Source organism: Myotis nattereri, assembly GCF_964212035.1.
Source record: "Myotis nattereri genome assembly, chromosome: 1".
Lineage (NCBI taxonomy): Eukaryota > Metazoa > Chordata > Mammalia > Chiroptera > Vespertilionidae > Myotis > Myotis nattereri.
In genome coordinates, this window is record NC_138075.1 from 186,707,489 (window position 1) to 186,729,567 (window position 22,079).

Consider the following 22,079-nt stretch of genomic DNA (forward strand, 5'->3'; position numbering starts at 1 on the left):
GAATTAATAGGCCTATGTGAAATTCAAACCCAAGATGATGATCTGACTAATACTATGTTCTAGCTGTTCACATAGCTCATCTTTTCCACATTATGACTGATTCAAAGCAAACAAGATTCACATTTTAAACTTGGAAGTTACATTCCTTTTAAAGTATATTTACTCAGTTACTATTATAAAGACTGATTTGTTATGCCCAATGTCCCTGTTATACAATGTGGAAAAATTATTGCTTAAGGTAACCATCATTTATTGAATTTTTACTTTCTGAAAGAGGTTTTATAGATACCGTAAAAAAATCCTCACAAGAATCCTGCAAAGTAGATATTGATAAGCCCATTTTACATACAAGGAAACCCAAGGTAAGCCAGTGACTGGCCCAAGATCACACGATTAGTGAGGGGCAGATCTGGGGTTTCAAACCGCTTCTGTGTTGATACCTCAAAGTCCATGTGACCTTCTATGCTTTGCAACTTCAGCACTCCATCCCAAAGATTACATTTTCACGTAGGGAAAATAAGAAGAAACAAAGCAAAAACCAACCAAACCAAACAAAAAACAAAACAAAACAAAAAACAAACCATAGGCAAGGTCCTCATGAAATTTCCTAGACATGAATTTCAACAAATTTAAGATTTGAAAAAGAGGACATTTCTATCAGCTTTCACACTCTACACCTTAATGCTTCACAAACCATATATTCCATTTAGTCACCCTTATACATTTAACTCAGGTTTTTAATAAGTGGCATTTTCTGAAAAACTGAGAACTCAGCATGGGCTTTTCCTGCTGTGTGCAGTCATTTCTAAATATGGTGTAGATCATCTTATTATTAAAATATTACTACAAATATAATTTACTAGAGGCCCAGTGCACAAAAATTTGTGTGCACTGTCAAGGGTGAGGTGGGGGGGTGTCCCTCAGCCCGACCTGTGCCCTCTCACAGTCTGGGACCCCTCGGGAGATAACCACCTGCTGGCTTAGGCCCACTCCCCAGGTGGCAGATGGCAGGCCCGATTCTGCGGTGCCTGCCCTGCCTCCCCGGGTGGCAGATGGCAGGCCCAGATGGCAGTGGGGCAGGCGGCAGATTGCGCTGTCCCGCCCTGCCTGCAGTATGCAAATTTAACGGCCATCTTTGTTGGGTTAATTTGCATACTCTTCTGATTGGCTGATGGGCGTAGTGGAGGTATTGTCAATTAGCATCTTTGTCTTTTATTAGTGTAGATAGATGCCTCAACAATAGATTTAGCTTCAGTTGTCTTTTTTTTAACTTTAAGAAAGGGTTTCATGTTCTTTACAACCTTCTAAGCCTTTCACTCAACATTGTGTTTTCTAAGATTTATCGATGCTGTAGTGTGGTGGCTGTAGTTTATTCTTTTGGCTACTGTATTACAAGGTAATATTCCATTGTATGTATAAACAATTTTCTGATTCATTTCCATGCTAGTGAGCATTTGGGTTATTTATGATTTTTTTTCATTTGAAATATTATGTAGATACTTTTCAGAAACAGATTTCTTCCAGGTATGCCAATTACTCCGAACAGGTTTGAGGGTTTCTTTTATGGTTAGTTATCTCCTATTACCTAGTTCCTATTCTGTACATAATGGTGCTTCTTAAAATTTGTTGCCCTTTGGAACTAAATCAGTCTGTAAATATCACAAGTTATGCTACCCAAGGCTTCTTGGATCATGATTTTAAAACTTAAGAAGAAAAACCTCATCTTCCCTACCTCCCCCCTGCCTTTACTAGTTGCTATTAGCACAACAGCGTTTCCTTGATAAATTATTGTGATAATGATATTGGTGGAAAGCCCAGATGTTTTGCTAAATTATAAGATTATTCAATGGAATGGTCATGATTTATTCACATGCTCTAATCCTCCCCCCCTCTTTCAGACAAAAATCTATTATGCTTCCCTCTGATGCTGCTAATATTTCTACAATTTTAGGTTTATACATTTGGCGGGCTCAGTACTACTTAGTGGATATTAACCAAGGATGGTAATAAGTACTTTAAAATAATTACAAATGAGAAGCTGAGTAACTATTTTGTTAGAAACAAACACCACCAGAAGTGTTATAATGCATAATTTTGTTACTAGTTAAAATTAACCAGAATAAGCCATGGCTGGTGTGTCTCAGTTGGTTGGGCTTCATCCTGTGCACCAAAAGGTTACTGATTCAATTCCCAGTCAGGACACATGCCTGGGTTACAGACTCAATCCTCAGTCGGGGGTGTGTAGGAGGCAGCTGATCAATGTGTTGTTCTCACATCAATGTTTCTCTCTCTCTACCTATCTCTCTAAAAAATCATTAAAAAACCTTTAATTAAAAACATTTAACCAGAATAACACCAGAAATAACAACTATCTTAATAACTAAACCTGATTTCATGGCTAAATGGCAGCAGGGAATGATTTAGAGATGTTGAGCTACCAACAACTTAGTAGATAATCTTGGAAAAGTTATCCTCTTGTCTCAATTTACTCAGCTATAAAATGAAACTAAATAACTAGCTGCACAAAGACCCCAGGCTCCACGAGAACTTTGTCCGCTTTGCACACCATTACACATCAGCTTAAAATAGTCCTACCAAATATCAGACTCTCAATAGATACTGGTTGGTATAGATACTGGTATGTAACTCTAAAGTACTCCCTATTCTTGCAGTGGTGTATTTCCACCCTCCTGTTTCACTTCAACCATGAAAACCAGGTTTTATAAAAGTAAGCTATATTTATGCCAGGTCATTCTAACACAGGCTTTATTCGTTTGTACCTGACAGAATCATTCATGTAACATGAATAGGGCACCTACTATATACTACTATAGCCACTAGGAATATGAAAAAAGAACAAGGCGACTTTTGGGGTAGAAAAAGGCAATTACAGGTGTTTTAGGAATTCCTAAGTCCTTATCACACAGATGGCTATTCAGTGTTGTTTACATATGTAACTATTTTCTCTATCAAACTGGTGACTTGTGAATTTCACATTCATTCATTCATTTTTAGCAAACAGGGCTTTACTCAACAGAACAAGGAACTAGAGCAGTGGTTCTCAACTTTGGCTGCACATTAGAATCACCTGGAAATCTTTTTAAAATCCTGATTTCTGGGCCTCATCCTCCGGAAATTCTGTTTCTTTGTTATGGGGTGAAGCCACAACATTAGTAACAAAGAAACAGAATTTCCAGAGGATGAGGCCCAGAAATCAGGATTTTAAAAAGATTCCCAGGTGATTCTAATATGCAGCCAAGGTTGAGAACCACTGAACTAGAGGGTTGCTGCTGCCTGAAAAGGAGCCTCTAATTTAGGACACGATTCCAGTTATGGGGAGGCAGGCTGAGAGAGCATGTGGACTCTGGAGTCAGAATGCCCACAGTGAGTCCTAGATCCACCACTGAGAAGTTGAGTAACCTTGGCAACTTACTTGTTTCTGGGCCTGTTTCTTCACTGATGAAATAGGGATAATAACTTAACAACTTCAGAGTTAAACGAAGCAATGTAAGTAAAATGCTTAGCCTGGTGCTTGGCACAAAGTAAGTAAGTAGTCAGTAAATGTCATCATTAGCATCATTATTAATGCTTCTATTTTCAAGAGTTGGGGGGGGGGGCAAAAACCCTAATATCACATGAAATAAAAATCAGTAAGGATGAATGTTCATGGGACTGGGACCGAGGGAAGTAAAAAGGAGATCTGAGCAAAGGGTACACTGGGGCCTCTTCTGGGCTTTGAGGAAGGAAGAGGAGATGGGTTAGAATTTTACCAGCATTCACATCAGGTGACCAGATTTCTTAAGTTCATAAAAAGGCAAGGGAAGGAGATGAAAGTCTGTGGGAAGTCCCTAAACAAATTCTAGAGGAAGAACCATAACTGAAAGCCAGCATGCTGAAATAATTTCTCCTGCTTTCTGCGTGCCTCTTGCTGTCACAGCCTGCCAATCTCTCCTTTCCTATGATTATTAGGTTTCAAACTTTTCCGCCTCTGATCCACCCTTCACGCCACTCTCTCTGACACATGCTGAGTGTCATGTTCATTGATATGAAACAAATATAGAACCAGATAATCACTAAGATGGGCTCTGTGAAGAATACCTCATTGCCCAGCAGTCCTCAACTCTTGATACATTTTGGGAAGACTATGAACTTTTCATAATTATTCAAACAAGGTTACAGTACAGGGCCTAGCCATATTGATACCGATCCTCTCAAATACCTACTGATTGCAACTCTAAAAGCATTTCTTTTCACATAATTTCAAGCTGATTCTTTAATGCTTATGGTGCACTACTGACTTCCCAAAGTGGATTTTAAAGTTCACACATGAGCCACTTTGCACTACAGAAAGAAGTTTCTATGTTAATAAGGTTTGGGTAGAAATATAACAGGTAAGATGTCCTGCAAAATTATCCAGTTCATTTTGCCATATTCTCATCATCATCTACCTAGACCAGTGATGGCGAACCTTTTGAGCTCAGCGTGTCAGCATTTTGAAAAACCCTAACTTAACTCTGGTGCCGTGTCACATATAGAAATTTTTTGGTATTTGCAACCATAGTAAAACAAAGACTTACATTTTTGATATTTATTTTATATATTTAAATGCCATTTAACAAAGAAAAATCAACCAAAAAAATGAGTTCGCGTGTCACCTCTGACACGCGTGTCATAGGTTCGCCATCACTGACCTAGACTCTTTACTACCTATAACCTACACTAGAAAAATATGTTCTCTTAGCTTCTAGATAAAACTGGACCTCTTTAACACAGTTTTCTGTTAAAAGTCAAACAAAAAGGGAAAAGATGCAAGACAGAAAGAATACAGTCGGGTGAGTATGTTTTGAGGCCAATACTAGTTTTTTAGTCTAAAAAGTTGCCTTTTTTGCAATCTTTCCTCTGCTCTCTCTCCTATCCAGCAACGCTGACTGCCCTCTACCCGCATTCATTTTGTTAAGGCCTTGGTGAGGGAGCACACAGTGACTAAGAATATGAGTTCTGGAGTCAGAAATGTGCCACACAAAACAAAAACCACACCGCTGGGGATAGGGCCAGAAATCTGTGTTCATAAGACCTCCAGGTGACTCTGATGTACACTAACATTTGAGATAAGACCTTCTTTAAAACCACAGAATCTGAATCTCTAGAACATAATCTTTTAAATTCAAGGTTACTCTGTCAGAATTTCTGTAATAATTTAGATAAGTCCCTCTAGAGACACTGAATCAAATATTCTTATGAAAAACATGTTACATCCATCTACTTATATGAAGTCTATATGGACTCCTCCCCATTTTTTCTTCTCAGCTTTCATTGTTAACTAAGTATTTTTATGTATTGGCTCTTTTATTTATTGGGAATTTAAAGAACTACCTCTTATAAATATAACAAAAAAAAATTGTTACATGTAAAGTTTTTAACTCCCTACCCAGTGCATAAAAAATATTCTATAAATGGTAGCCATTAAGTACTATTATTATCTTACTTGTCACATTCTTTATTCGTAATTGTTTGGGTTGCCTAACTACAGTAACACTTTTGTTATCTAATGAAGAGCCTTTTAGGATCCTTTAGTATCCAGAATGAAGTGAAGATCAGAAATAAGAAAACTCTTGTCTATAAATAATGAACATATGGGTGGCTGATTGATGGTTCTCTCTCATCATTGATGTTTCTCTCTCCAATCCTCTCCCTTCCTCTCTGAAATCAGTAAAAATATATTTAAAAAAAAATGAATGTATAGTTACTAAGAGGGTAGCAGCCAAAACAAAGTCAAAGACTCAGAGATTACACCTGACATTTTGAAACTGTTGCTTTGTCAATCAGAAGTGTGATAGGACTTTTTGATAACGCCAAGCTTGAAGGGTAGATAAAACAAAAGAAAGGAGGCAGGAGGGAGAAATTGGCTGGAAGACAAATTTTGATAGTTTAGGCACCAGTGGTGATAAAAGCCAAGTCAGGAAGGCTAGCAGCAGACAGGCTGTTTAGTCATGAGGCAGGAAATGTGGGCATAACCCAGCTCCCTGTACCTCAGCTCAGGATGACACTTGTTACACTTCAGCTGTGTGTAGAAAGTGACCCACCTGCATGTCAATATTCTGAAAGGCTCACTTCCAGTTCTCTGATAGTCACTAATTTACAATTACACACTATCTGAAGACGTTACATTTCTGAAGGATGTTTTTATTTTTAATCCTCACCGGAGGATATGTTTTTATTGGTATGAGAGAGAGACAGAGAGAGATCAATCAGCCACCTCCTGAACTTGCCCTTACTGGGGATTGAACCTGCAACCTGGGTATGTGCCTTGACTTCGAATCAAACTTGTCACCCTTTGGTTCACAGGACGATGTCCAACCAACTGACCCACACTGGCCAGGGCCTTTTTTTTTAAATGGGTGCTTGACAATATCTGCCATTTGACAAAACAGCAGCTAATGGATCACAAATTGACTCTTTGCATTCTTAACATAGTTGGAAAAGAGATTAAGGCTAACAGATTTGTGAAACACAGTATTGTAAATGCAGCACTCTCTACATTAACTTTTTCAAAATGTTGTCTTAAAAAAAGTCACAAATGAAGCTGTTATAAAAGCTACTATCATGAAGGTGAATGTTCAAAACTTTTGTGTTCTGATGTTTCAACCCTTCCCCCCCATATCTCCCAGTTTTGGAAAGCTGCCTTGATATTTACAAAAAGAATAAACTATGCCTGTCTTATCAAAATTTAAAAAGCATATAACAGATGAACTGATTAATGTGTATTCAACTCTTGACCAGGTGTAATGTTTTCTAGAATACTACTAAACAAAAAAAGACAGACAGATACACAAACACTAATAGAAATGTCTATGGAGGATAACCCCAAATCAATGAGTATATATATATATGAATATATATATGTATATAATATATATATATATGCATACATACATAATAGGTACATATCTTTATATTTTATATGTTTGTGTATGAAACTGTGAACATAAAAGTAATTTTCTCACCTTAAATATTCATCCTGGGTTTATATATAAGAAAGGTCCTTCCCCAAATCAGAGCTTCTTAAAGCGCATCTGTGTAAAACAGTCCAATGCTTCTAGGAGCCTCACTCTCTGCACTTTCCAGGGCTCAAGCAAGACACTCACTATTAGGTATACTGATGTTGAAGTGGGTAGTGACAGTAACAATGCCGGTCCTTTCCAAGGTTTTCTTCCCTTCTTTCTATTCTTCTCTAAGCCCTCCTCCTGTCTCAAAACAGCATAAATACAAAGAAGGCTGTTTTCTGAGTGGGACAATTTTTTTGTAAACTGCTGTAATTGGGAGATAAAACACAAGGGCAGAGACGTGGGCAATTTGCATGGCATTGCCTTAAACATAAATGTTTGCTGCAACTCTCAGAGTTGGAAGAAGAGTAACTGTCAATACAGGCTGGTAATGGTGCAGATGGTAGGAGTGCCTCTTCCCTCCAACACCAAGGAGAAGCTAAATCTTGCCCATCCCATCCATCCCCAAGATGACTTCTAAAGTTAGAATGAAAAAGAAAGGCACTAAAAATATTGGACCATGGCATGCAAATAGCTCCTTCTTATATAGTTGATGAAAATTAGTGTGGGAGGTCATATATAAGGAGAAAAACACCAATTAAATATGAACATCTACATGTTTGTGAATGTATGCAGAAGTTCTGAAAAACACCAAACTTAAAGGTGGTGGAGAAGGGGGACTGGGGACCACAGAAAAGTTCACTTTGCACTCAATGTACTCATCCTCCTATCTAATAAAAGAGAAACATGGTAATTAGCGTACGACCGCTACCCTTCCGATGGCTAATTAGGGCGATATGCAAATTAACTGCCAGCCAAGATGGCGGCCGGCAGCCAGGCAGCTTGAAACTAACATGAGGCTTGCTTGCTTCAGTGACGGAGGAAACCAAAGTTCCCTGCCTGCCTTGCCGGCCTCTGAGCCTGCAGTTTGAAACATTGTAACAAATATAGAAGCTAAACAAAACCCCAGAAACCTGCTTTCAGCGAGCAGGGATCTCAGAGCTGGAGTTATACATTATTTCGATTATAGAACCCAAACAAACCAGATACCTGCTTTCAGCAGCAGAGGCCTCAGAGCTGGAGCCAGAGCTAAAGCTGGCCCAGAATAAAAAAAAAAGAAAAAAAGGAGCAGTTGGGAGCTTCAGCCCTCAGCCCCTCACCCAGACTGGCCAGGCACCCCAGTGGGGACCCCCACCCTGAACGGCGTGTGACCAGCTGCAAACAGCCATCATCCCCTCACCCAGACTGGCCAGGCACCCCAGTGGGGACCCCCACCCTGATCCAGGACACCCTTCAGGGCAAACCAGCCAGCCCCCACCATGCACCAGGCCTCTATCCTAAATAGTAAAAGGGTAATATGCCTCCCAGCACCGGGATCAGCGGAGCCGAGAGGCCTCCTGGCACCGGGATCAGTGTGACAGGGGGCATAACCCAAACCCCCTGATCGCCCTGCGGCTCTGTGTATGACAGGGGGCAGGGCCACAACCTCCCTGTCGGCCCTGCTCTGTTCGTGACAGGGGAAGGCGCCCCAACCTCCTGATCAGCCCTGCTCTGTGCCTGATACGGGGGAGCTCCCCAACCCCCTGATCGCCCTGTGGCTCTGTGTGTGACAGGGTACGGCGCCTCAATCCCCTGATCGGCCTTGCTCTGTGTGTGACAGGGTGCGGCGCCCCAACCTCCCTCGCCCCCCCCCCATGGGCCCTGCTCTGTGTGTGACAGGGTAGAGCCATAACCTCCCCATCGGCCCTGCCCTGAGTGTGACAGTGGCGGCGCCCCAACCCCCTGATCGGCCCTGCTCTGTGGGTGACAGGGGGCGGTGCCCCAACTCCCCTATCAGCCCTACTCTGTGAGTGACAGGGGGGAGCTCCTCAACCCCCTGATCGACCCTGCTCTGTGCGTGATAGGAGGGAGCTCCCCAACCCCCTGATGGGCCCTGCTCTGTGTGTGACAGGGTACGGAGCCCCAACCTCCCTGATGGGCCCTGCTCTGTGCGTGACAGGGGGCAGCACCCCAACCCCCTGATTGGCCCTGCTCTGTGTGTGACAGGGGGTGGCGCCGCAACCCCCTGATGGGCCCTGCTCTGTGCGTGACAGGGGGCAGCGCCCCAACCCCCTGATTGGCCCTGCTCTGTGTGTGACAGGGGGGAGCTCCCCAATCCCCTGATGGGCCCTGCTCTGTGCGTGACAGGGGGCAGCGCCCTAACCCCCTGATTGGCCCTGCTCTGTGCGTGACAGGGGGCAGCGCCCCAACCCCCTGATGGGCCCTGCTCTGTGTGTGACAGGGGGTGGCGCCGCAAGCTCCCCATCGACCCTGCCTTGAGTGTGACATGGGGTGGCGCCCCAACTCCCCAATCGGCCCTGCTCTGAGCCTGACCAGGGGCTGCACCTAGGGGTTGGGCCTGCCCTCTGCCACCCGGGAGCAGGCCTAAGCCAGCAGGTCGTTATCTCCCGAGGGGTCCCAGACTGCGAGAGGGCACAGGCCGAGCTGAGGGACCCCCCTACCGTCCCAGAGTGCACAAAATTTTGTGCACCGGGCCTCTAGTCTATCTATATAAACAGGGAATATGCTAATTAGCCGAGCGTCACAACCACTCAGGAGGAGCTCCGGGCGCAGATGGGCGGGAGGGGACTGCATTCCGCCTCTACCCCAGTGGCTGCGGGGAGGCTGGGGCTGGGGGCGGGCCAGAGAGGAGACACAACACACAGGAGCACCTGCCCCCACCCCAGTGGACATAACGTGGCAGCCGGGGAGTGCTCCGAACAGCCGCTGCGTGGCTCGGAGCACACCCCCACCCACGGGGCCTGGCCTCCCAACGGGGTGCCTCCTCGTGCGATTTCAATCGCACGCTGGGCCTCTATTATATTATAAAACATCCAAGAATGAGAATAGATCCATGTGTTTGTTACTTGCAATTTTTATAAATCAACAAAAAAATGGCATGGTGGAAACTTTGATGAGACTTTAAAGCTAGAAGTTCAAAAATTGAGATTACCAGCCCTCAAGAACTCAGAAAGGGACATAACCAAACAAGGCACATCAGAAGCCTTCTTTCATACTGCTTATAAGCATGCTGAATACTTTATGAACATTACTAGAGGCCCGGGGAACAAAATTCGTGCACTCAGGGGGGGGGGTGGTCCCTCTGCATGGCCCTCTCGCAGTCTGGGCCTAAGCCAGGGATGGGCAAACTTTATGACTCGAGGGCCACAATGGGTTCTTAAACTGGACCGGAGGGCCGGAACAAAAGCATGGATGGAGTGTTTGTGTGAACTAATACATGTTAACACTGCTGCTGGTGAAGGAGCGAGGGGAGAGCAAGAGAACCCTCTGCTCTTTCGGCTCCATGGGCCGGAGAGAACAGCTGAACGGGCCAGATCCGGCCCGCAGGCAGTAGTTTGCCCACGGCTGGCCTAAGCCGTCAGTCGCACATCCCTAGTGCTGCCGGGGAGGTGGGGGAAGCTCCTGCCACTGCCACTGTGCTCGCCAGCCGTGAGCCGGGCTTCTGGCTGAGTGGCGCTCCTCCTGTGGGAACGCACTGACCACCAGGGGGCAGCTCCTGTGTTGAGCGTCTGCCCCCTGGTAGTCAGTGCATGTCATAGCGAGCAGTTGAGTGGCCTTAGCATATCATTAGCATATTACACTTGGATTGGTGAACGGCCTACCAGATGATTGGACACTTAGCATATTAGGCTTTTATTATATAGGATATACTGTGAGATTTTACAGACACAGTACATATCCCAAACCCTGAAAACTTTAGGCTACTCTTTTGCATGCACTTTTGCTATCTTCATTAGTGTCTTTTAAGACAAAGTTGGGTGTGACTCAGTTGGTTAGGTGTTGTCACACACACCTAAAGTTTGCGGGTTCCATTCCTGGTCAGGGCTCATGCCTGGGTTGCAACTCAATTCCCAGTAAGGGGTGTGCAGGAGGCATTCCATACATGTTGGGTTCTCTCACATGCTGCACTCTTATGTCGATGTTTCTCTCTCCCTCTTCCTTCTTATCTAAAAATCAATAAAAAATCTTAAAAAACATTAAGCAAAACACAAAGCTTTTGAACTCAAAAGTAAAGGTTAACTTTAAAATATCTGAGTATAGTCAGGATTCCTAAAATAAAGAGAATGCCTTAATATAGGGTGGGGCAAAGTAGGTTTATAGTTGTGAGTACACAAAACAGTTTATTCTTGTATTATTATTTATTAATTACTGTATTGTTTTCCATATGAACAACTGTAAACCTACTTTTGCTCCACCCTGTATAGTCTCTCAAAGTTATTATATAGTAGAGGCCCGGTGCCCAAAAATTTGTGCACTCGGGGGGCAGGGGGTCCCTCAGCCCGGCCTGTGCCCTCTCGCAGTCTGGGACCCCTTGGGAGATAACGACCTGCTGGCTTAGGCCTGCTCCCGGGTGGCAGAGGGCAGGCCCAATCCCTAGGTGCAGCCCCTGCAGCCCCTGGTCGGGCTCAGAGCAGGGCCGATTGGGGGGTTGGGGCACCGCCCCCTGTCACACTCAAGGCAGGGTTGATGGGGAGGTTGTGGTGCCACCCCCTGTCACGAACAGAGCAGGGCCGATAGGGAGGTTGTGGCCCCGCCCCCTGTCACACACAGAGCCACAGGGCGATCAGGGGGCTTGGGCGCTGCCCCGTCATGCTGATCCCGGTGCCAGGAGACCTCGCGGCTATGCGGATCCCAGTGCTGGGAGGCATACTACCCTTTTACTATATAGAAAAGAGGCCTGGTGCACGGGTGGGTGCCGGCTGGTTTGCCCTGAAGGGTGTCCTGGATCAGGGTGGGGGTCCCTACTGGGGTGCCTGGCCAGTCTGGATGAGGGGATGATGGCTGTTTGCAGCTGGTCACACACCCTTCAGGGTGGGGGTTCCCACTGGATGCCTGGCCAGTCTGGGTGAGGGGCTGAGGGCTGTTTTCAGGCTGGGACTGAAGCTCCCAACTGCTCCTTTTTTTCTTTTTTTTTTCTTTTTATTCTGAGCCAGCTTTAGCTCTGAGGCTCCAGCTCTTAGGCCTCCGCTCCTGAAAGCAGTTATCTGGTTTGTTTAGGTTCTACAATCGAAACTCTGTATCAACTCCAGGTCTGAGATCCTGGCTAGCTGAAAGCTGGTTTATGGGGTTTTGTTTAGCTTCTATTTTTGTAAGTATGTTTCAAACTGCAGGCTCAGAGCCTGCAGCGGCAGGCGGGGAATGTTGGAGTCCTCCGTCACTGAAGCAAGCAAGCCTCATGTTAGTTTCAAGCTGCCTGGCTGCCGGCCGCCATCTTGGCTGACAGTTAATTTGCATATTGCCCTGATTAGCCAATGGGAAGGGTAGCAGTTGTACGCCAATTACCATGTTTCTCTTTTATTAATGTAGATTATACACCTTTGACAAATACATTAGCCAGAGTTAAAAACTGAGTGTTGAGTAGGCAAAAATTCATTGGATGTTTAGGTTGAGTGCAAGTATTGTCCTGGTAATGGAAATGAGAAGTCTTTTAAAAACTGTTTGGTCTTAGTTGCTCAAATGGACAGTCAAGAGAGCTAGGGTTCTGGTATATAGGTACATCACAGAAAGCAATATTGCACTGACTCTGCAGGGCAGCGACAAGAAAGTGTTTTTAATAAACAGAGTAACCCTTTTTCCAAGTATGCGTGAGTTCTAAAGTACACATAAAAATAAAAGGTAAAAATAAAGACTCAGTGTAAAACAAGAACTACTTTAAGTCAATTTTATATTTGAATAAAATATACAACAGTTATCTTTTACTAATTTGAAATGTCCTTAGTGAGTGACTGGTCTTTAAACACAGTGGAAGTGGGCCCTGGCTGGTGTGGCTCAGTTGGTTGGAGTGTTGTCCCGTACATTGAAAGGTGGTGGGTTCGATTCTGATCCAGTCACATACCCAGGATGCAGGTTTGATCCCGAGGTCAGGGCGCATGAGGGAGGCAACCAATTCATGTTTCTTTTTCTCTCCCTTCCTCTCTCTAAAATCAATGAAACAGCATATCTTCGGGAGAGGATTAAAAAGAATAAGTAAATAAACACAGTGTAAGTGGGACTCTGGCATTTTCCCAGTAATTTTTCTGAGCACTTACACACACACCAATAAATTATTTCAGAAGTAATGATCATGAACAGCTATTAGAATTTTAATGCTAACAAACTGTGCCATACACTTACTGTTATTGTAGGGAGGAATCAAATAAAATCAACTGAAGTTGAAATTAATATCCATTAGTTATACTGGCCAACAGTTGAAAAATTCTTCTACTTCAAACGCTGTACCACAACCGTTATACAGAGTTATAAAGAACTGATAGGCCCAGCTGGTGTGGCTCAATGGTTGAGCCTCGACCCATGAACCAGGAGATCAGGGTTTGATTCCTGGTCAGGCACATGCCCAGGGTTGTGAGCTTGATTCCTTGTATGGGGGGAGGGGGGGGGGTATATACGAGACAGCTGACCAATGATTCTCTCTCATCACTGATGTTTCTACATCTCTCTCCCTTCCTCTTTGAAATCAATAAAAACATATTTTAAAAATAAACAATTATCTATCTATAAATATATTCTATAAATATATAAAAGCCTAATTGACCAGCCGACCAGTAGCTATGATGCGCAACGACCACCAGGGGGCAGACGCTCAACACAGGAGTTGCCAAGAGACAGCAACTTTGCAGAGTGCCCTCTCACACTCTGAGACCCATCGGGGGATGTCAGACTGCTGGTTTCTGCCTGATCCCTGCAGGCCAGGCAGAGGGACCCCACCTGCTGGAGGGACCCCGGTCACTGCACAAAGGCCCTTGGAGCCCTGGTGCTGAGCCACACTTGGCCAGGGAGGGACCACGGGAGGTTGGCTCCAGGGCGTGTTGGCCTCACCAGCCACCTTCTAATTAATTTCCTTTCAATGTGCACAAATTCATGCACCAGGCCTCTAGTACAGAAATAAATTTTTTTTATTTTTTATTTATTTATTTTTAAATATATTTTTGTTGACTTTTTACAGAGAGGAAGGGAGAGGGATAGAGAGTTAGAAACATCGATGAGAGAGAAACATCGATCAGCTGCCTCCTGCACACCTCCTACTGGGGATGTGCCCGCTACCAAGGTACATGCCCTTGACTGGAATTGAACCTGGGACCCTTCAGTCTGCAGGCTGACGCTCTATCCACTGAGCCAAACTGGTTAGGGCAAGAAATAAAAAAATTTTAAGGAGAAAAATAGAGGCTGTGCTGAAAGAACAAAGTAGAAAGCAGAGTCCTTAGTAACTGAAAAGCAGTGTTGAGAATACTCTTATCGAACTCTGCTTATAAGAGGACTCATTTCTTCCTTGATTAGATATTCCCTTCTGAAGATTTTGTAGGTAAGAAATAAAGAAATAAGGAGTAAGTCATAAAGAAAATAATAAAAGTGAAAATGGAATACTTCTAATGGGCCATAACCTAGGAGGGATCTCCCACCACAGTTTTGGATGTGTGGTATTTGCTTAAAGAGCATGAGACTGGTAGGCAAGGAATCTGGGTCAACTTCATTCCTTCTCTTACGGTTTCTTAGGACAAATCACTTCATACTGATCCTCAGCTTCCACCTCTGAAAAAGTGGCACGGTACTTGGCTCACAGAGATGTGAGAATTAACTATGATAATCAGATAATCAATGCATACACACAGGAAATAGTCAACTAATGTTGATCTTTCCCCGGCTGATGGCTCAGGCGGCAGAAAAGGCAGTCAGGATTTGTTGGCAGTGCAGAGCAATTAAAAGGTTTGCCTTGGTGCTAAAATAAAATAAAATAAAATAAAATTTCTAGCTGAGAGAGAGAGACCCTTATTACCCTAGGCAAGTTTCTTTCTCCTTTCAAAGCTCATACAGCAAAGTACTTCGCATTGATATACATGTCATGCCTGTGTCTTCAGTATCTACATTTCCACGTGTAAGATCTCGTCTTTTAATTAGATTTCACCCTCCTCCAAGAGTCCTGCACACACAATGCCCTACCCCAGGCCCGCTCATCCCAAGCAGCAGTGGACATGTGTTCACTCCAAGAGCACAGCGTGGGGGCGGCTGGTCCAGGGGCTCCCGCGACCCGGCTCTTCGGGGCGGAAGCCTCTGGCAGCCGAAAGACAGACCTGGGAGGTGCCCCCCGAAGCCGCCAGCCCCTCCCCGTCGCCTCGCGCGCCGTCCGGGCTGCTTTTCCCACTCCCACCCAGGGGCCTGGCCTGCGGCGTTCACCGGTGCGGAGCGAAAGCTCGTGAAACAAGTACGGGCACCGCGGAGGCCCCCGGGCGGCGGCGGCGGCGGCGCGGCAGCCACACCTACTCGGCTGCGGCGGCGCGGGGAGCGCGGGGAGCCCGCAGGGGGCGCCCCGGCGCCGCCCCTCCTCCCCTCCTCCGGGAAGGCTCCGGCCCGGGACGGGGTCTGGGACCGGCGAGCACGTGAGCGTCTGCGAGGAGGAGCGCCCGGCTCGGGAGAGGGGGGAGGCCGCGCCGGGCCAGGCCCGCGGCCGGGGAGACTTGGAGGTAAACAGTCGGCGCCAAAGCACGGCGGCCTCTCTCCCCGGGACAGGTGCTTCCCCAGAGCCCCCGCCCCCGGCCGCCCGCCCCCTCCCCCCGGTCCCCGCCGCCACTCACGGTGCTTGCCGCCGCCGCCGCCGCTCGGGTAGCTCAGCAGCAGGAAGGGCAGCGGGGAGCCCGGCGACGGCGGGGTCCTCCAGGCGCGCGGCTGCTGAGGCGGCGGGCGCGCTGCGAAGCCGGTGCCCCCATCGCCCGGGTAGAGCAGGAAGAAGGGGGCGGCCACCGGCGAGCCGGGCTCCGACTGCCCCCCGGGGGAGGCCGGCGGCGGCCCCGCCTCGCCCTCTGGGTCCGCGCCCGGGGTGGGAGCGCGGCCCGGCCGCTCCCCGCCCCTCGCCGGCTCCCCGCCCCTCGCCGGCTCCGCGCTGGAACTTTCCGCGCCGGCGGCGGGCGGCGGTGAGGGCTCGGCCATGCCTGCTCTCCCGCGCCGCCGCCTCCGATCGCGCCCGGCCTGGGCAGGGGGCGGGGTCACGGGGGGAGCCGCTGCCCCGTCCCGTCGCGCCGCCGCCGCCGCCTTCCTCCTGGGCCGCGGGCCGGCGTCTGGGCTCCGCCGCTCGGTCTAAGCCCGCCCCGCCGGCCCGAGCCAGCTGGAGGGACCGCCCCGCCCGACGGCGCGGCCTGCGTCCCGGCCGCCGCCTCCTCCCGGCTCCCCCAGGGGGCGGTGTCCGCCGCCTCCGGCCCGCGCGGCCCGGGGCCGGGGAGGGGGTGAGGCCCCGAGAGGCGCTGGGTGTCACCGCCCCGCGTCCTCCGGGCGCGGAGGGACCGAGGTGTGGGTTGAAGAAGCGAAAGCCAATTTAAGCGAATTTTAAAGGACCCCCCCCCACCCCCCCGCCCTCCGCCCCGGTGTTAGACTGTGTCATTGCCTTCACACACTAGAGCTTTAAACGTTGGTTCGCGGGGTTGAATCGGGAGCTTTTCGGGTGAGCGAGCGGAGGGGGTGGCCGCCTTTCTCCAGCCTTTTGTTCCCTGGCTGGTGCGCGGCGCGGAGACCTGGGGTTGGGTTTGGCGTTAACTCCCTGGCTCCCGGCTTTCCCGGGCGCGAGTGCATTTCAGGCCGAGCCGCTGAGCATTTGTCGGACAGGCGCCGTTCCAGGCCGGCAGTTGTCACTCCCCTGCCGTTTCCTTTGAGCATCTGCACCGGTGATTACCGACCCGGTCATCCCCGCGAGTAAACCTCCGATGGAGACAGTTTCCGGCGCCGACCCGGTTCTCACGCTGGGGTTCCCCGTGCGTCCCCCGGGGGTTCCCAGCGGACGGGCTTTGTGTTCGGGTTGTAAAGTGCTGCCGTGGAACCCATGCTGACTCTTAATTAAAGGCACTGTTGTGTAACATGTGCCCACCTGCTTTTTACTCGGGTCTGTTTTTACCTCCGAAGAGGAAGTCACTTCTCTAAAAGGAAAAGCACATCTTTTTATTGTTATTCTCTGAAAACCACTCGTGAAATCACCACAAGAGATTGCCATGTGGCTTTCACCAAATCTTTTAAGCAAGAACTATTTAAAAGGAAATGTTTACAAGACGCTAAAACTTCAAGCAGTCAGAAATTTTCTTAATAACTTTTCACTTTCTGGCATGTCCCTGACCTGAAGGACCTAGCGCTACCGCCTTCTTGAGTAAGCTGCCATCTGAGCCTACATTCCTCTTCTGTAAAAATGATCAGATTACTTACAGGTATATTGTGGGGGTTAAATAAGAAATATAAGCTTTTAGACAGGGTCTGGCATAGGGTAAAATAATAAACATTAGCTACGTTTTATTTTGGCAAAACAACATATAAATAAGAAAAACTCGATTGAGAAAAGCCTTTTCATTATATCTTTAAAATTTTGGAAGTTTGTTGGACCTTTTCATTTTAGTTGTGGTGATGGTGAGAGTATTGATAAAAAACAACACAAGACAAAAAAAAAACAAAACAACCACATTTGCCTTTTAAGAAGTGCAAATTGTATAATACCCTGAAGAGAAAAATGAAAAGATCCCAGGTAAAGGCAGGTTTCAGTTATTACAACCTGACACAAAATCCACAATTTGTTATAAAAGTGTGTTGTCTGCACCAATTTTCTCTTTTAAAAAACTTAAAATTTTTTTTTTTCAATTATAGTTGATATTCAGTGTATTAGTTTCAGGTGTACAGCATAGTGATTAGATGTTTATATAACTCGCAAGGTGATTCCCCATAAGTCGAGAGCCCACCTGACACCACAGTTATTACAGTAGTGCCAACTATATTCTCTATGCTGTACTTTACATCCCCTATTTTGCAACTACTAATTTATACTTCTTAATTCCTTCACTTTTTTCACTCAGCCCCCTAGCCCTGTATTATATGGTTTTAACACCCATCTTTAAGTGGATATTTTCCCTTGTTTTTTTTTTCATGCAGAAATTTTGAAGTATCATCATAATCTTGTCAGGTTCCTTCAGAGATGCTCTGCATTGTTTCAGTAAAGAATTTGACAAGAATATAGTTATGCCATTGTAGGTGGAAGGAAAGAGAACAGAGCCCTCACAAACCACTCTTGAGAAAGGCCAATAAGCAGCCAAGGGAGTCATCAGTTTAAAGAACGAAATGCTATCTAGTCTAAATTGCTAACTTTCTCCTTTCTAGTTAGCTAAGATACCTATAGGTATTAGAAACTTTGACATGCTGTGAAATCTTGCAGTTATTAAAAACAGTTCTATTTATACCTTATGTCATTAATTGGCAGTGTAATGAATATAGAAAATGCTGAAATATGAGTCCTCTAAATTTTATAGGGAATGCTATTTATGAGCACTTTCTTTAAAGGTGGATGATGCTCCAAGTTCCTAGTTTCTTATGCTTTTAGCTTTTGGATCAATGATGTAATCACAGCCCTGCATAACCTCTGGTGACATAAAGGGATGATTCAGCTGCTACACACACATTTAGGGAAGCCAAGATTATAAAAATAAGCCTGAACATGTTGCTCCCTCTTGAAAATGCACAGAGCATCTTCCTGTAGTTTTAAAGTGACAAAATCCAAGCCATGGTAAAAATCAAGCTCTATTTTCTTGTCATATAAAGCAAGGGATGTTTTTCAACTTATCTGCATTTTATTTTTATTCGTCCACATTTGGTTTTTTGAAACCCTGTGGTGATCTTAAGGATGGACACTTAGAATATATTACAAAACATTTTAGAGATCAATGTAATGGATGTACATTTAACATAAGCTTCTTAGAGCTGTGATCAGATAAAGTATGACACTTGAGAAGAGTTGATACTCTTCAGTTTAGTACATAGATGTATTGATTCTAAAATAATGGTTTTCTTGAGCCATTTATTTTTCATTGTGTGGTACTTACGAAAAGTCTTATTTGAAAACAAGGCAATTTAAGACTTGATATTAAACTTCTCATTTTAATAAATGCAGGGATTTATTTGTACTAATCGATAATAATAAAAGCACAATATGCTAATTAGACTGGATGTCCTTCCGGACAAAGCTGGGGCTGTGAGGGAAGCCCAGGTCCAGGTGCCTGCAGGCGGCCGAAGGAAGGCCTACTCTTGCACGAATTTCTTGTGCATTGGGCTTCTATTTAGTTAATATAAAGCCTCTGTGAAAAACTCTCTTAACAGTCCATCCTTCTTTGCTTTTGAATTACTAGGTTTTGATTACCGTTATTGCTATTTTGATTACTATTTGGTTATTTCCAGTATTAATTTCAAAAATACTTAGTCAATATATACCTTCTTTCCATGTTTATTGTATCTATACTCTTAAGAAATACACTATTCTTAATACAACAGTGCACTCTCAATAAATACCTTTATCCTAAGCAATGTGTTTAGTCTAGGTCAAACACTGGCAGTTTTCTCTGGGTGGTAGAAATATGGATGTACTTTTCCATTTTTCTACTCTATTTGCAAGTCTATAATGAAAGTGTTAACTTTATAGAAAATAAAACATCTTGAGAGACTATTTTGATTAACAGTTTGATAATTATTTTTTTTATGATCTGCTAATAGCAGAGTTTGTGTTTCTTGTGTATACTGTGGAGTAGAATTCCTATCCTATAGGAACTTATCATACTTTGTGTCTATTTAGAGTTTTAATACCTTTTCATTTTTTAAATATGTATTTTTTTGTTGAGTTCCAAGAGGAAGAGAGAGGGAGAAATAGAAACATCAATGATGAGAATCATTGATCAGCTGCCTCCTGCACTCTCCACACTGGGGATCAAGCCCTGACCAGGAATTGAACTGTGACCTCCTGAGCCACACTGCCCGGGCTAGTTTTAATATCTTAATAGTGTTGCTAAACTGGTTGATTGCTTTTGCTGACTTTCTATAAGTTTATCTACAGTTTGTTCCAATTTTCATGTGCTCTTTTTCAAATTTTCTACATTTCTCTCAAATCTGCCTCTCAATTTGTTCTTTGCTCTAATTGAAATCTTCATCTTTTCTTGCCTGTGTTTTTTCCTAGCTGGTATGCGGGAGAGTTTCAAGAGGAAGGGAGAGGGAAGGGGAGGGGGAAAGCGGAAGGGAGGGGGAGAGCAACATCAATGTGAGAGAGACCAGGCCAGGGATTCAACCTGCAACCCAGGTATGAGCCTCTGACTGGGAATCAAACCCACAACCCTTTGGTGTATGAAGGGACACTCTGACCGCTTAGGCACACCAGCCAGGGCATACTTCTGTTTTTGTGTATGTTCAAGCGTGATGTGATATTAGAAATATATGTCCAAGCCCTGGCTGGGTACCTCAGATGGGTTATAGCGTTGTCTGGATACACCAAGGTTTCGGGTTTGATCCTTAGCTAGGGCACATACAAGAATCAACCAATGAATGTATATATAAGTGAAACAACAAATTAATGTCTATCTCTCTCTCAAATCAATAGATTAAAAAAAAGTTTCAAATGAGAAAATACACTAGGTCAGTGGCCGGCAAACTGCGGCTCGCGAGCCACATGCGGCTCGTTGGCCCCTTGAGTGTGGCTCGTCCACAAAATACCGACTCATGCGCATGGGCCACGAAGTTTCAATTGCACTGTATGTGCGTGCCTGCACGTGGTATTTTGTGGAAGAGCCACACTCAAGGGGCCAAAGAGCCGCATGTGGCTCGTGAGCCGGTTTGACGACCACTGCACTAGGTGAAATTTAAATCACATGTGATGTTAAATTTTCTACAGTTTCTGTGTTTAAATTTTTTCTATCTCAAAATACAAATTTTATAAAAGAATCAATAACTAAAAGCATTTAAAAACTCTGATTTATTACCTGAAGCAATATTCAGTTTGAATGATTTGGAACTGTAGTTGAATCCTACATGATCAAGTTATCTAAGCTAGCTTTTATCTTTAAGATCACACACAAAAAATCTAGTTTACCAAAAGCTTTGACCATTAAGGAAGTTATATGGGTCTGATAAGCAATTAAATTTATTTCTACACAAAAATTAAAGAGATGCTCACTTAACTCCTTACAGTTAAGAAGAGAGGCAAGAAACTGTGGCCTAGAGAAACTGACTAGCCTAAAGCTAAGAAATTTGGAATTTTCTTCTACTTAAATTTTGAATATTTTATATTTTCAATAGCTATCCATAGCCTAATATGCTGACATAAAATAGGTTGTTACTTTGTATTGATGCCTGATACTAGTAATCTACTTTATTGGAACTCTTATCCATGAGACTCTCCAGAATTCAGTGAGTGTCTATGAAAAATTGTAACATTGAGTACTTAATAATTTATTTTTCATGTGTTAGGCCAGTACCCATCAGTGCTCTTTATTATTTTTTAAATTTATTTTATTTTCCATCACCCATTTATCCCCTCTATGCCCTCTTCCACCTCCACCCACCCCCCTCACTGCTCTTTAAATGTCTAAGTAAATTCAAAATTTGGATGATGTAAATATTAAATCCAGCAATTTGTTACATCTTTTGCTATTAATTCACACCAGACAAGGCCACTTTTTATGTTTATAAAATAGGATAGCACCATCAACATCCTAGCTATTCCAGAATGTGTTAATATTTATTAATGTTAATTAGTAAATTAGTGTTGAGAGGTCTCTAAAGGAATACTTGATATATTCAGAGCAATATATAACGAAGCTTAATTTTCCCACTTTCCTAAATGGAAGGTTTTTCTTCTTTTAAAACTTGTTTTTCTCACTGCAACTTATACATGTCAGGGATTTGACATAGAACATCAAATACTTTCAACCTTTAACTTCATTTCCTTGTTTTTTTGCCCTGTTCAAGAGTTTTCTATATCCCTTCATGTGTTCACCCAAAACTCCCCTTTTCTTCCAAACTTATATTAATTTCTCAAGCATTTCTATATACGACTACATTTTATTCTCTACATTCCTATAATGAATAGGAACCATTATACTATTAGTTACAATTCATTGAGCACCTCTGTGCTAGAATTTTCACAGCCCTGTAGTAAGAGCCAATGCTTAGTAGGTGACTACCATATAACATTGTTCTAAGTGC

General features: G+C 44.7%; 1 protein-coding gene across 1 annotated transcript in view; it reads right to left on the reverse strand.

Annotated features, from left to right (window-relative positions):
• Positions 1–16,190, reverse strand: part of RUFY3 (RUN and FYVE domain containing 3) — an 80,656-nt gene extending 64,466 nt beyond the window's left edge. The window contains exon 1 of the mRNA XM_081083334.1: positions 15,671–16,190. Coding sequence (XP_080939460.1) covers positions 15,671–16,022 — 352 coding nt within the window. The 5' untranslated portion in view covers positions 16,023–16,190. The remainder of the gene's footprint in view (positions 1–15,670) is intronic.
• Positions 16,191–22,079: the final 5,889 nt, after the last annotated feature.